This window comes from Hipposideros armiger, unplaced genomic scaffold, assembly GCF_001890085.2.
Source record: "Hipposideros armiger isolate ML-2016 unplaced genomic scaffold, ASM189008v1 scaffold_94, whole genome shotgun sequence".
Lineage (NCBI taxonomy): Eukaryota > Metazoa > Chordata > Mammalia > Chiroptera > Hipposideridae > Hipposideros > Hipposideros armiger.
In genome coordinates this window covers 4,204,022-4,218,341 of record NW_017731444.1, presented here as the reverse complement: position 1 = coordinate 4,218,341, position 14,320 = coordinate 4,204,022, and the positions used below count along the sequence as shown (strand labels likewise).

General features: G+C 43.8%; 1 protein-coding gene across 3 annotated transcripts in view; it reads left to right on the top strand.

Moving 5' to 3' along the window:
- Window positions 1–13,177, top strand: part of COMMD7 (COMM domain containing 7) — a 20,103-nt gene extending 6,926 nt beyond the window's left edge. For 2 of the 3 annotated variants that reach the window (XM_019645869.1, XM_019645868.1), the window contains exons 4-9: window positions 10,349–10,405; window positions 10,487–10,524; window positions 11,000–11,090; window positions 11,405–11,454; window positions 11,838–11,886; window positions 12,434–13,177. In XM_019645869.1, coding sequence (XP_019501414.1) covers window positions 10,349–10,405; window positions 10,487–10,524; window positions 11,000–11,090; window positions 11,405–11,454; window positions 11,838–11,886; window positions 12,434–12,510 — 362 coding nt within the window. In that variant the 3' untranslated portion in view covers window positions 12,511–13,177. The remainder of the gene's footprint in view (window positions 1–10,348; window positions 10,406–10,486; window positions 10,525–10,999; window positions 11,091–11,404; window positions 11,455–11,837; window positions 11,887–12,433) is intronic. The other variant, XM_019645870.1, reaches the window with a different exon arrangement.
- The last annotated feature ends 1,143 nt before the right edge of the window (window positions 13,178–14,320 follow it).

Below are 14,320 nucleotides of genomic sequence, written 5' to 3'. Positions count from 1 at the left end.
GAGCCGGCAACCTTGGTGTTACGAGCCTGCACTCTAACCAACTGAGCTAACCATCCACCCCCGTCTTTTTTTTAATGTGATTAAAATATACGTAATATAAACTTTATTATTTTAGCCATTTGGGGCTGGTATTTTGTATGTGTTTTTTTCATTTCCTGTTTAGGAAATGAATTTTCATTGTATTTTACAAAAATATTGGTCTGTGATGGATTGAAAATAAAAAAGATTGGTCTTTCGCCACAGATGGTTTGAGAAACAGTTTGCCTAGAACAGTCAGGAAGCTTCCAGCCAGGAGGGAGGTGATCACAAAAGGTTCGCTGTGGGGGTGTCTGTCATAGCACTGTTTATGATAGAGAAAAATTAGAAACAGTCAAATTGCCAGGCAGCTAGAGATTGGTGTAAGGAACTGTGGTCCATTTTTAGCACTGGACATCCTGGTGGTCAGGAAGTCACAGTTCTGAGTTAGATGGACCTGGGTGTGAATCCCAGTCTGTCACTTGATAAGTAGTGTGACTTTGGCCAGGTACCCACCCATCTCTCCCAACCTCTAGCAACAACCCCTAATCAGCAGTCCCCCGCCCCCATCTAAGCTTTTGTGTGTGTGTGTGTGTGTGTGTGTTGGGGGGGGTGCTTGTTTTAAAGATTAATTGAGATAATGTAAATAAAATGCTTAGCACAGTACCTCAGTAAAAGGTTGCTCTTATTTTTCAAATGATGAAGTAATTTAAAAAGATGCTGTGGAGGAAAATTAAATGATGTGGAAAACTTCACAATATACTGTTTAATAAATTAAAAAGTAGCTTACAAAACTTTCTACCACAGTCCTATTTTTGTTAAAAAAAAAAAAAGAATGTTAACTGTGGCTATCTATCTGGGTGGTAGGACGGTAGGCTGTTTTTTGTTTGTTTGTTTGTTTTTTAGCTCAGCCATCCTGCTACCTGTTGGCAGCTCAGTGGCAGCTCAGCTCGGGCTGGACTCGAACCGCTGTTGCTCAGAGCTCAAACTCTTGAGCGAGCTCTTAACCAACTGAGCCACTTGGCCGGCCCCTTAGGCTGTTTTAATTTTTTAATTTTTATCTATGTATTGTCTAAAAGTTGCTAGAATTAATTTGGCAATTTAATTAAAAATTAATTTTATTTAAAGAGAGAAGCAACATTTGAGCCCAGTCTTAAAGAATGAATAAATGTCGACCAGGCTGAGAGCAGATAAAACAGCATCCCTGGTTTGTACATTTTGAAAATCAGTAATAAGCTGATCTTCCAAAGATTTCAACCCAACAGTGCACTGAAAGCTGGGGTTTAATTTCTTTATTCCTGCCCAGTGCCCTCCCACATCCTAGTACAGATTCTTTGCTTTGCCCTGTCCTGCACTCCAGAGGTTCTGGAGTTTTGAATCAGTACATCCTTAAGGTTCCCATCTGTAAACTTTTATGGTCCTATTTGTGTGATTTTTGCATTCTTTGCCCTCATGGCAGGTTAAACATATGTGATCTACCAGTCTGGATGGAACTTGTAGTCTTCCCCCCCCCCCCATTGGGGAATTGGGGGATGGGGAACAGACAAGTTGCTGTCCCTTCACTCTTCAGTCTAGTTGTGGAGGACGTTGCTTCACTGGCCCAAGTTGGCACCATTATTGTGCTCTTCCCGGGCGAGGCAGATCAGTCGCCGGCTTCTGGATGGTCGCTGGCCGCTCACGCTGGCTGCTGGCTACATAGGGTAGCCCATGGCAACCCACTGCAGCAGTGGCTGCAGCCTACGCCATCGCTGGCGACTCACGGCAGCCCAACTCCAGGTAGAGCTGTTGTTCAGCATCTTAGCTGTAGAGGGCAGTGTCACCGGCCCTCATATGTGGGATCCAAACTGGGGCCCTCTGGTGTCCCAAGCCACCTCTTAACCAATGCGCCACTAGACCTGCCACAGTCTTTTTAACACAGGAATAAATTTTCTTTTTTTTAAATTTTTTTATTGGGGAACAGCCATGGTCATTGGTTACACATTGCTTTCATGCTACAATGGCATAGTTGACTCTTTTAAGGAGGGCACAGCTCACAGTGGCCCCTATGGGGATCGAACCAGCAACCTTGGTGTTATCAGCACCACGCTCTAACCAACTGAGTTAACTGGTCACCCCAGGAATAAATTTTCATTGCAAACTTAAAACAGTGCAGAGCTATGGTGAGTCAAAAGTGAAAAGGGCGGCCAGCTAGCTTAGATGGTTAGAGTGCAGGCTCATAACACCAAGGTTGCCGGTTTGATTCCTACATGGGCCAAGGAGCTGCACCTTCCACAACTAGATTGAAGACAACTACTTGACTTGGAGCTGATGGGTCCTGGAAAAACACACTGTTCCCCAATAAAATTTATTTTTAAAAAAGTGAAAATTCCCTTTTTACTGTCATCCCCCTCTTGTCTCTAGAGATAATCGCAATAAATTTGGTGCTCTTTTGTATTTTTACATATACTAACAGACACACACATATACATTCATGTAGTTTTCTTTTTCATCAATGGTAGTAAACCACAGAATTGCTCTGCAGCTTGCATTTTTTTCATTCCTAGTATTCATACATCCTGGAGATCACTTCATGTCAGCTTCCTTTTTCTGATGACTACCTTGAACTGAAAGTATCTTCTTCCAGTTAATCCATTTCCTGTTGCCGGCCATTTTGGGTCAACCTTTTCCCTCTTAGAAACAATGCTACAGTGAACATCCATAGGATGTTTATGCCCTCACCATAGGCGAGCATTTCGGTAGGATAGGTGCCCAGAGTGCAGAACCAGCAGTCTTTATCCTCATTGTCTAGCCTACACCTGTGGGTTTGTCTGCAGGTGGAGACTTGTCTTCCCAGTTGTGTTGTGGACACTGATTTTCAGGAGACCTCTGTCTGGCATCCCTGCCTCCATTCATTCCTGTCTTGCTCATCTCTGCTTCCCACCCCACTCCATATTGTCAGACTGCCTGTAGTCCCTCCCAACCCCTGAGCCCCAGCCCCTGTGCTGCCTCTCAGAAAGCCTTCCTAAACCACTTCAGCCCACCGTGACCTTCCTTTCTCTCAGCAGCCAAGATATGGTTTTCTTTTTTTATCTGCAGCTCTCATTTTGAACCATAATCATTTACTTTTCTATTGCTCATACTGCTTTGTATGTGTCTTATCTCGTGGCTCTAACAGATAGGTAGGTCTTTGAAGTCAGGGGCGGGTCTTGTACCACTTTCTGAAGCCATGGTTACAAGTAAACTGATGACATAGAGCAAGTGCTTAGTACATGCTGGGTGAGTTGAACTGAATTTGGGAAATCCTGTGACCCTCCCAGGGAATGTTAGGTGTACATTTTTCAAGCAGGATTGATTATCAATATCTATAGAAGATGGTTTTCTGTAGATGCAGAGAACACTGAGGAACTCATAGCATAGCAATCCAGACATGGGCTTTGCAGGTTCACCGGATTTGAATATTAGTCACTTCACCTAATGTAGCAGTTTGACCTTGGATAAGCCAGCCTCTTGGAGCTCAGTTTCTTATCTGAAAGATGGAGTAGTAAGAGCAATTTGTGGTGGTGGCATTAGGAATAAATGAGTTAATATATGTAAAGCACTTAATACAGTGCTTGCCAAACTTTAGCTTTATTTGTTGATAGTTCATTTAGTTTCAACCCTATGCCTCAATATCAAGTCGTGAGCATCTGAATTCACCCCTTGACTATTTAATGCCCCAAAGCTTTTCAAGCTTTTCAAGTTCTAGAACTGAAGCCTCAGATTTACTGTACTTCTCAGTTAACTCTCAACAGTTTCTGTTTATTTTACCCTTTTTTGTGTGTGTGCTCATGCAATCTGACTTTCCTGCAAAGTTTTCCTCTTGAATTCTCCATTTCTTCTAGAGCATCTCCTAAGCACCTGACATTGTAGCTTATAAGTCCCTGGGCCTCTTCCTCCTGCCTCAGCCTTGTGGGTCATTTTCCTTCCAGTCCCAGTGGCTGCTTGTCCCAGAGCAAGTTCTTGGCCCTTCATGTCTTGTGGCAGCAGTAACATCTCCACCTCTGTTCTCCCATCCTGGAGTTTGCCCTGGAGTGTACTTCTACAGCACAGCTTGGAACTTGCCTCTCCTCTCAACTACTTACTTTGCATAATGAAGTCTGTAGTCCTTAATTTGGCATTGACAGCCTTTCCCAATCTAATCTGAAATATAAGACCCTCATCTTCTTCCAGGTTCCTCATCCTTGTCCTGCCTGCACAGTAAGACCTTATCGCAGAAGCATAGCTTATTAGAGCTGAAGGGGTCTCAAGAACCCTCCAGATCAGTGTTGGAGATTTGCACACATTAACATATCTCGTCTCTGAAAAATCCTGCAGTAAAGAAACCTGCTTAACCAGTATCTGAGAAATAGTTAATCATGGAACCCTTTTTTTTTTTTTTGGCAAAGGGAGAGTCAGGTAAAAGCTTTGTAAAGAGCTGCTCTAGTCTAATCTTTGTCTTGCAGATAAAGAAATAGAGCCTAGAACCTCCCTTGATTGGCTTAAAGCCTAGTGGATTTTGTTTTTTAAGGTTTTCTTTTACTATTTAGTATGTAATTCTTTTTGTTGTTGTTGTTCTTCTACTTTATTTACTTATTTAATTGGGGAACAGTGTGCTTTTCCAGGACCCATCAGCTCCAAGTCAAGTAGTTGTTTCAATCTAGTTGTGGAGGGCACAGCTCAGCGGCCCAACTGGGGATCGAACCAGCAACCTTGGTGTTATGAACACTGCACTCTAACCAACTGAGCTAACATGCTGCTCGTAGTATGTAATTCTGAAAAACACCTGACTTCAATAGTTATCAACCCATGGCCAAATTGTTTCATCTGTACCCCATCCACTTCTCACCACTCTCCAAACTGGGTTATTTTAAAGCAAGTCTAAATGTCTCAGATATCATATCATGATGAATGAATGAACTAAATACCTGGTGATGTATCTCTAAAAGATAAAGAAAAGACTTTTTCAAACCCTTATCAAACCACAAAGCCATTATCATATCTAAAATTAAAATACACAGTCAGTGTTCAGATTTCCCCTCATTTCGTGCATTTTGTTTATTTATAGTTGGCTCCCACATTGCATGTGGTTGCTGGGTGGCCCTTGTATGCTTAATTGTCACTATGGCTACTTAACAGCCGTGAGACCTTGAGCCAAGTCACTTAACCTCTCTGAGAATCAGTTTTTTTAGGGAGAAAGCAGAGCTAGTATTAGTAGCTCATACATTGTTATAAGAATGGAGAAAGATAATAAATGTGAAGTGCTCACTTCAATAAGTGGTAGCTGTACCACTGCCAATATTATGATTGTCATTATCATTATGAGTTGTCTCCTGATTTTTATAAACCATCCCAGATGGTTATCTGTGTTTAAAGAAGGACATTCTCAAATTTCACCAAGTGACATGTTCTGGTGATTCCAACCCTGGAGTTCACAGTTTTCTGTCTGGTATATGGTCTAGGCTACAGGCCGGTGCTGTGCATATGACAAAGGAATCACCAAAGGAAAATGTAAAAAAGCTAAGAGCTATAGTCAACAATACTATGTTATAAATCTCAAAATTGCTAAGAGACTAGATGTTAAATGTTCTCATCACAAAAAAGAAATGATAGTTATGTGACAGAGGTGCTAGCTAACATTATGGTGGTAATCGTATCACAATGTATATAAATGTATCAAATCAACACCTTAAACTTCCACAATGTTACATGTCAATTGTATCTCAATAAAAAATTAATGGGTGGATGAATGGAAGGAAGGAAAGAAGGAAGGAAGGAGGGGGAGGGGGAGGAGGGAAAGAGTTAGTTAAGGGCTTGGGGCCTAGCATGATGCAGGTATATTTTTAAGTATGACTCCTGCCTATGGTAACAGCAGGATGGAGAGTTTGCCTTTTGGTCCCTGTAGTTGGCAGCCTTTGTTGTCAGTCACTGTCGAGGCATTGCCTGGTATTGGTTCACTGGGACAGCATCTCAGAATGACCTGATGTAGAAAGAACTTGGGTTTGGGGACCCTCTGGCCTATAAGCTCCTTGTCTCTGCCACTTGCCAGCTGTTGTGGCCCTGGGCAATTCATTTAACTACTTTTTTTTGTTTTTTAAATATTTTATTGAGGAATTGGGGAAGGGGAACAGTGTTGGGGAGTTGGGGAAGGAGAACAGCTAAGTTGTTGTCCTTCAATCTTAGTTGTGGAGGGCGCAGCTAGCTCAGCTCCAAGTTCAGTCACCATCCGGCCGCCTGGCCGCAGCTCACAGCTGCTCAGCTCAAGGTGCCATATTCAATCTTAGCTGCAGGTAGGCATAGCCCACCATCCCAAGCGGGAGTGGAACCGGCAACCTTGTTATTAGGAGCACATGCTCTCACCAGCTGAACCATCCTGCCACCTGTTGGCAGCTCAGCTCAGGTGCAGCTCACTGGCCCATGTGGGAATCGAACCGGCAACCCTGTTGCTCAGAGCTTGCGCTGTTAACCAACTGAGCCACTCTGCTGGCCCTTAACTACTTTTTAAAAAGTAACATTTACTGGGGTGGCCAGGTGGCTCAGTTGGTTAAAGTGCATGCTCTTAACAAGGCTGCCGGTTTGCCTAGATTGAAAACGGCGACTGGACTTGGAGCTGGACTGCGCCCTCCACAACTAAGACCGAAGGACAACAACTTCACTTGGAGCTGATGGGTCCTGGAAAAAACACACTGTCCGCCCCCCCCCCCAAAAAAAGTAACATTTACTTTTCTAATTATAGAAAAGCACAAGGAAACACAATGGGTCACACTTTTACCATCTTCACATAAAAAAAAAACCAAAAAAACCTATGTGCAGCTAGGAAATTTTAAAATGACAGAAAGGAAGAAAAGTCCCACCCAGTCCCTTTTTCCACAGATATCCACTCCTAGGTTTTCTGTGGATATGTTCAGAAAAAAACATATCTTACACTTGCCTACTTAGCTACTGGGAGGAATATAATTAAAGCTATAAATAAGGATATATATGTGTGTGTGTGTATACACACACACACACACACACACACACACATAGTGTTCACACACACGCTCTATTATGCAAAAGGGGTCATAATCATACTGTGCAGACTATTCTTTTCCTTTTCTTCATTTAATTATATTTGCAAATTGGCACATCGAGAGCTACCTCATTCTTTTTAAAGGCTTCTTAGTATTCCATTGTATGGATTCTTTCAGCATGTTTTTATTGAGTGCCAGCCAATAAACAGTGCCCGACACTTCTAGGAGCTTGAGACACCGCAGTGTGCAAAACAGACCAAACCCTTGCTCTCATGGAACTGAGATTCTAGTAGGAAAATTGGCCATGGATATATAACATTAAGTTGGGTAGTTACAAATGCAGTGCAGAAAAGTGCAGCAGTATAAGGGTGCAAGTGAAGGGCAGCGCCACTTGCAATAGAGTCATCAGGGAGCCTTTCAGAGGTGAGATTCAAGCAAAGGCCTGAATGAAGTCAGAGAATGAGCCGAGCTCTGATTGGAGGAAGAGTGTTCCCAGCAGAGGGAACTGCAAGGCCAAGTGCCTGGAGGTAGGAACCTGCCTGGGATATTATAGGAAAAGCTGAGTAAGCAAGGGAAGGAGCTGGAGGAGGCCAGACCGTGCAGGGCATTGTAAGAACTTTGGATTTTACTGTAAGTGCAACAGAACTGTTAAGAGGGTTTTGAACAGAGGAGAGACATGGTCTGACTTCAGTTCTAACAAAATCACCTTGACATCCAGGCTGCTGTGTGGATGCACCGAAAGCAGCCCACTGCCCCTCACTTTTTTTTTTTTTTTTAAGATTTGTATTGGGGAATTGGGGGAAGGGGAACAGACAAGTTGCTGTCCTTTTGTTCTTCAGTCTCGTTGTGGAGGACGTTGTTTCACTGGCCCAAGTTGGCACCATCATTGCGCTCTTCTCCAGCGAGGCAGATCAGTCACCGGCTTCTGGATGGCCGCTCACGCTGGCTGCTGGCCACACACTGCAGCCCATGGCAACCCACCGCAGCAGGGGCTGCAGCCTATGCAGTTGCCGGTGACTCACGGCAGCCCAGCTTCGGTCAAGCTGTTGTTCAGCATCTTAGCTGTAGAGGGCAGTGTCACTGGCCCTCATATGTGGGATCCAAACCAGGGCCCTCTGGCGTCCCAAGCCAGCTCTTAACCAACACGCCACTCAGCCAGCCTGCCCCTCACTTTTTAATCTCTACTACCGACATTGCTAAAGAGCTTCCCATGTATACCGTGTTTCCCCGAAAATAAGACCGGGTCTTATATTAATTTTTGCTCCAACAATCTACATTTATTCATTCATGTACAATAATCTACATTGATTCAAACAGTCATGCCCCAGGGCCAGCCGAGTGGCTTAGTTGGTTAAGAGCTCGCCGAAGAGTTGGAGCTCTGAGCAACAGTGGTTCAATTCCCAGCCCGAGCTGAGCAGCTGCTGAGCTGCCAACAGGTGGCAGGATGGCTCAGCTTAAAAAAAAAATCATGTCTGGCTGACGATCTTAACTGGGGCTTATGTTCGGGGTAGGGTCTCTATTACGAGCATCCTGAAAAATCATGCTAGGCCTTATTTTACAGTGAGGTCTTATTTTCAGGGAAACACGGTATCTCAGTGTATTTGAGGGGCATAGCTGTTGTGCGATATCTTGGCAGTGCCATCGTTGACTATCTGCCTTTTTCAAATATTCTCCCCCAAAAGCTTGATCTTTAGTTTCCTGGTAAATTAAAGGTTTCAATAATAATGCCCACTTCAGAGTCCTTTGGGATCATCAAGTAAAATGTCGGGTTTGGACTAGATACGCGTGTAAACAAAGGAGCTGTATGTGTGATAGTTATGAGTTAATTGGGTTGGCTAGGAAGCAGCCTCCTTGAAGGGCCTTTATGGCCAAGGTTTCCTGGGGTCTTGCCTTTTTTATTTCCCTGTGGCTTCCTTTTTCCATCTGATTTTGGAGATAAAAGATTTCCTCCCTTTGTTTACATGGTGTATTTTACAGGGGAAAACAGCCTTTAGGATTGTTTTTCTGGAGTGAAATGGGGGTGGAGACTTGGGTTGAGGGTATTACTTCAGGGCCCTCCCTGGATATGTGGTGGATGTCTTCTTCTTTAATTAGTCATCTTCTGGAAGACTAAGAAGTGGAAAACTTGAAAGCGGTTGCCAAGTTGTGACTCTCGGCAGTAGCCTGCAGGTTAGACATTGAGAAGCCCAGATTGCTGGCAACAGGAATTGGAGCTGCAGGCAGAACAAAGCAGTCCCCACAGGGGTGTGTTCCAGGGCTCTGAGGGGAAGGTTTGATGGCCCACTTGGAAGTGTAAGAGGCCAAATTGTTTAGTCCATCTGGATGTACCTCCTGAAAGCTGATTTTCTAGGGCAGCGCTGTCCAATAGAACTTTCTATGTAGATGGAAATGGTCTATATAATCTGCACTGTCCAGTACTGTGGCCACTGGTCCCATGTGGCTATGGAGCACTTGAAATCACTAGGGCAACAAAGGAACCAAATTAATTAATTAATTTTAAAAGATTTTTATTGGGGAATTGGGGAGGGGAACAGTGTTGGGGAGTTGGGGAAGGGGAACATTGTGTTTTTCCAGGACCCACCAGCTCCAAGTCAAGTTGTTGTCCTTCAATCTTAGTTATGGAGGGCGCAAACTCAGTTCTAAGTCCAGTCGCCGTTTTCAATCTAGTTGCGGGGGAGAGGGGCATAGTCCACTATTCCGTGTGGGTGTCGAACTGGCAACCTTGTTAAGAGCACGTGCTCTCACCAGCTCAGCAGCAGCTCAGCTCGGGTGCAGCTCACTGGCCCATGTGGGAATCGAACCAATGACCCTGTTGCTCAAAGCTCACGCTGTTAGCTAACTGAGCCACTTGGCCGGCCCAAGAACCAAATTTAGAATTTTATTTAATTTTAATACATTTAAGAAACTACACATAGTTAGTGGTTATGTATTGCACAGTGCAGTTGTGGACTGCTGCACCTATGCCCAGCCTGACACTGAGTGTCCCTCACTTTGCTCCAGGAATCTGTGGCCTTATTCTTTCCTCAGATTAGTTAGTCCCATCCTCAAGTCCACAGAGTCTTTTCTTCTGGTGGCAGGTGTGTGTGAGTGTGTGTGTGTGTGTGAAAACACTTGTGTTGTACGAAGAACAAAGTGGGCTGTCTTATTCTCCATTTGTCTCAGATGAGCCTTTCTTCCCCAGCCAGAATGAGATCGTCACAGAGCTAGCTGAGTCTTTGCGTATTCTTTTTCTCATCTATGTCGTATAGATTGTGTCCATTAAATACTTAACTGCCAACTGATTAATTGATTTGCCCTTTTTAACTGATGTCTCCCCTGTTTCCCAGGTGCCTTGAAGAAGAGTCTCACAGCCGAGCAGGTCCAGGCTGATTTCATAACTTTGGGTAGGTCATCACCAAGGTTGCTCAGGGTGACAGGCCTTGTGGCTCTTTATTATATTAATACCTCCCTGTGTTTTCTTATAGGTCTTAGTGAAGAGAAAGCCACTTACTTTTCTGAAAAGGTATCATAATTCCTCTTAACCAAGGTTAATTAAGATCGCTTGCTTTTATTTCATGAAAAGAAACAAATGGAATTTGCTGATTAAGGAAAAACCATCAATCGTTATTTGTCACTTCCGCAGCTTAATGTTTTTTCATTTGGTTTCATGCAAATGACATATATCCAGCTTTTAAGCAGCACTATTTAGTGCATCTCTAATTTTGGTGCATTTTTTTAGTGCATCCCTCTGACTGAATATAAATGCCATACAGTTGTTCCAACCTGGATTAAATCTTGGAATGAAAGAAAATATTTATATTGTTTTCTGCCCCTCTATCTGCCTCCATCCCCCAGATGTGTGCATACAGGCCCAGCCCTTGGTTTTGCATTCTTCCTACTGTCTGTATAAATAATTAAACATGGCCGTGTTGGGGGCGGAAGGAAGAGGGGGGATTCTTCCCATAGTTACGACTTTGGCTTTTTTGCTTTTGTTCCAGTGGAAGCAGAATGCCCCTACCCTCGCTCGATGGGCCATAGGTCAGACGCTGATGATTAATCAGCTCATAGATATGGAGTGGAAATTTGGAGGTAACTAGAGCCAGCCTCGGGTCCTTTGGGTGTTGTGGTGTTGGGTTGTAGAGGCTTTTAGATAACTTCAATGGGGAAGAGGTGTCCTCCGTCCTCAGTAACTATTGGGGCCAGCAGCTGCTTCTCTGTGTTGCCATCCGCGTTCAGCAGCTGTTTCTATCTACGGTTCTCGCGATAAGTTGACTCCCAGAAAAGCACGTTTTGCTGTCCTCATTCTCACCCCTACATGGCTTCTGCTGTACAACCTGCACAGTTGGGGTCTTCAGCGTGGGTCCTCAACCAGCCACTTACTCGTTTTCTTCTTTGTGTCATAGTGACATCGGGGAGCAGTGAACTGGAAAAAGTGGGAAGTATTTTTTTACAAGTAAGTCTTCTCCTGATCCTTGAAACTGGGTAGATTTTGGTAAACATTATGAAATCTATTATACATTGGGTTTCTTTAAATATCCATTTTAATGGATGCTTCACTGAATATAGCCCAGAGCACTGTGGTCAGCCAAAGACGGGGGTCACTAACATGCTTACTTTCAGAGCAACAGGATCCGGGTATACCTAAAAGTTTGATTGTCCTGTAATCATGGGAATTGATAGAAGTTTTGGTGGTGGACAGTCCAGACTGCTCCTATATAACTCTCAAGTTAGAAACTGGATGCTTTGATGTTTAAGCAAAAGTTCAGGTTTCAAGAATTTCTTTGCCCAGTTGTCATCATTTTAATGTAAATTTTTTATTTCCTTTTTAAAAATCAGTTAAAGTTGGTGGTTAAGAAAGGAAATCAAACTGAAAATTTGTATATAGGTGAGTCCAAATTCCCATTTGAAACTTTTCACTTTTTCTATGTTCTCTTCACTCAGTGGGCCCACGTAGCCCACCACAAATCATTTCTTGCAGCAAAAATGTCATTACTGAGCTGGGTTATAACCACTGCCTTTCCTCTCATAAAAGATGGTCCAAGGATCATTAGTAAGCCTTCGGCAGGTTGAAGACCCCACAGTTGAAGAGCCTTTTTGAAAAAGGGAAAATGGGGGTGGGGGTCCGGCAAAGATTGAAGAGCAAGAAGCTCTTGCTGTAGATGTCACATTGAACATCCTGAATAACGCCCTTTCATCTCTCTGCTGTGGAGTTAGCCCTTTTTAACACCCCCCCCCCACTTTTGTTTATATGGAGCCATGTTCAAGGTTCTCAGTTTTGTTTTGTTTGTTTGTTTTTGTGATCAATTACCATCAAGAGCTGCTTGGATGTTCTAAGCCAAGAAAGAAAAAAATATATCTGGTGGAAATTAATTTTCTTGGATGATTCTGTGGAGTTGGAAACATTTACCTGAGGCTGAATTTTCTCTCCCCAGAATTAACCTTGCCTCAGTTCTACAGTTTCCTGCACGAGATGGAGCGAGTCAGAGCCAGCATGGAGTGTTTGAGCTGATGCCTGTTCCCCTGCACCTCCCCGCCTTCCCCCCTTCCCTGCCTCCTGCTCTTCATTGGGCTGCTGTTCTGAGGGGCACCTCACTCACAAGTCAGTGGGGCACCTATTTGGTCCTGCTGGCCTCTTGGGAGCCCAGGTGCAAAGGTTTCTGAAAAACAACAGGATTAAGTATTTAAAGCGCCCTACACGATTACCTGTAAACTCTTTGTTAAGGGAACCTTCACCACCTATCTCCCAGGACACTTGTTAGATATTCAAACAGACTATTGCCCCTCAGATTCAGGGAGGAAATAAACTGAGTCACACACCTCCCCCTCCCCCCCATCAAAGTTCCAGATCACCCTCCCCCACAAAAAGCTAGGGCTTGTTTTTGGCTGGGGAAGAGGTGGACCCTATGATTGACGCACGTGGGGAGTCCCCAGTAAGATTTCTATACTCTGTGGTTGTGGCGGTGGTGCATTGCTAATCAGTTCTTAATGGGGCATCTATGTATAAATACATGCTTGGTCTACTCTGAAAAGAACTAGGCTAAACTCTTGTCTTTATTTCCGGTGTTGCCCTGTTGCGTTGTAATGAGGCGGGCCTTTGAGGCTGTTTTAGCTTGTTTTGATTCAAGCTGACCGCCTCTGTTGGTTAAATGATGAATAAAAAACGGTTCTGTAGAAAAGGTCTGCATCCAGTTGTCTTTATATATGGGTGAAAGAGTCGTCTGCCTTACAGAGAGCTAAGTGCTCTGATCTTCAAAAATTACCGTCCTGGTATTGGTGAAGGCTCTTAGGGTCTTCAGTGAAATTAGCTGTGGTCGGAAGTTGGAATTTGTGAGTCATTCAAGGGAAACTCAAGTTAAAGACTTGAAAAACAGGGCCGGCCGAGTGGCTCGTTGGTTAAGAGCTGGCTTGGGATGCCAGCTCTGAGCAGCAGGGCCCTGGTTCTGATCCCATATGAGGGCCAGTGAAACTGTACCCTCTACAGCTAAGATGGTGAACAACAGCTCGACCTGGAGCTGGTCTGTCGTGAGTCGCCGGCGACAGCATAGCAGGCTGCCATAAGCTACGGTGAGTGGCTGGCAGCCAGCGTGAGCGGCCGTCCAGAGGCCGGCGAGATATCTGCCTCACCTGGGAAGAGCACAATGATCACAATACCAACATGGGCCAGTGAAGCGACTTCCTCCACAACTAGACTGAAGAACAAAAGGACAGCAACTTGTCTGCTCCCCTTCTCCCGATTCTCCAGCGCTGTTCCCCCTCCCCCCAATTCCCCAATAAAACCTTTAAAAAAAAAAAGACTTGAAAAGCAGAGCATCTTAGTCCTTTGTGCTCAGATGACCTTAGCCCCCACTTCTACCTCTTCCCGCTGTCTCAGAAAGTTTTAAAATGTTTAAATAGATAATACATACCAGTGATTCAAAAGACACAGTGTTAAATAATTCTTTCTCACCACCATTTCTGTTACCTAGTTTTCCTCCCCAGAGGCAACCACTGTTCTTAGTTTATTCTGTGTTCTTCTGGAGGTATTTCATGCATTTGCAAATACATAATGCGTAGAATTTGACTTTGCTCTCCACTCAAATGGTAGTGTTACTGTACACACAGCGTCCTGCACGTTGCTTTTCCTGTTTAACTTGGAAATCATTCCACATCAGAACAGAGAGAGCAGCCTCATTCTTTGTAACAAATGTACCATGTTTCTTCAAATGGATGATTTATTTAACTGGTTTCCTATTGATAGGTATTTTAAGTTATCATTCTTCTTCTCTTAAAAGCAATGCTGCAACTGAATTTTTTTTTACTATATATATATATAAAATATA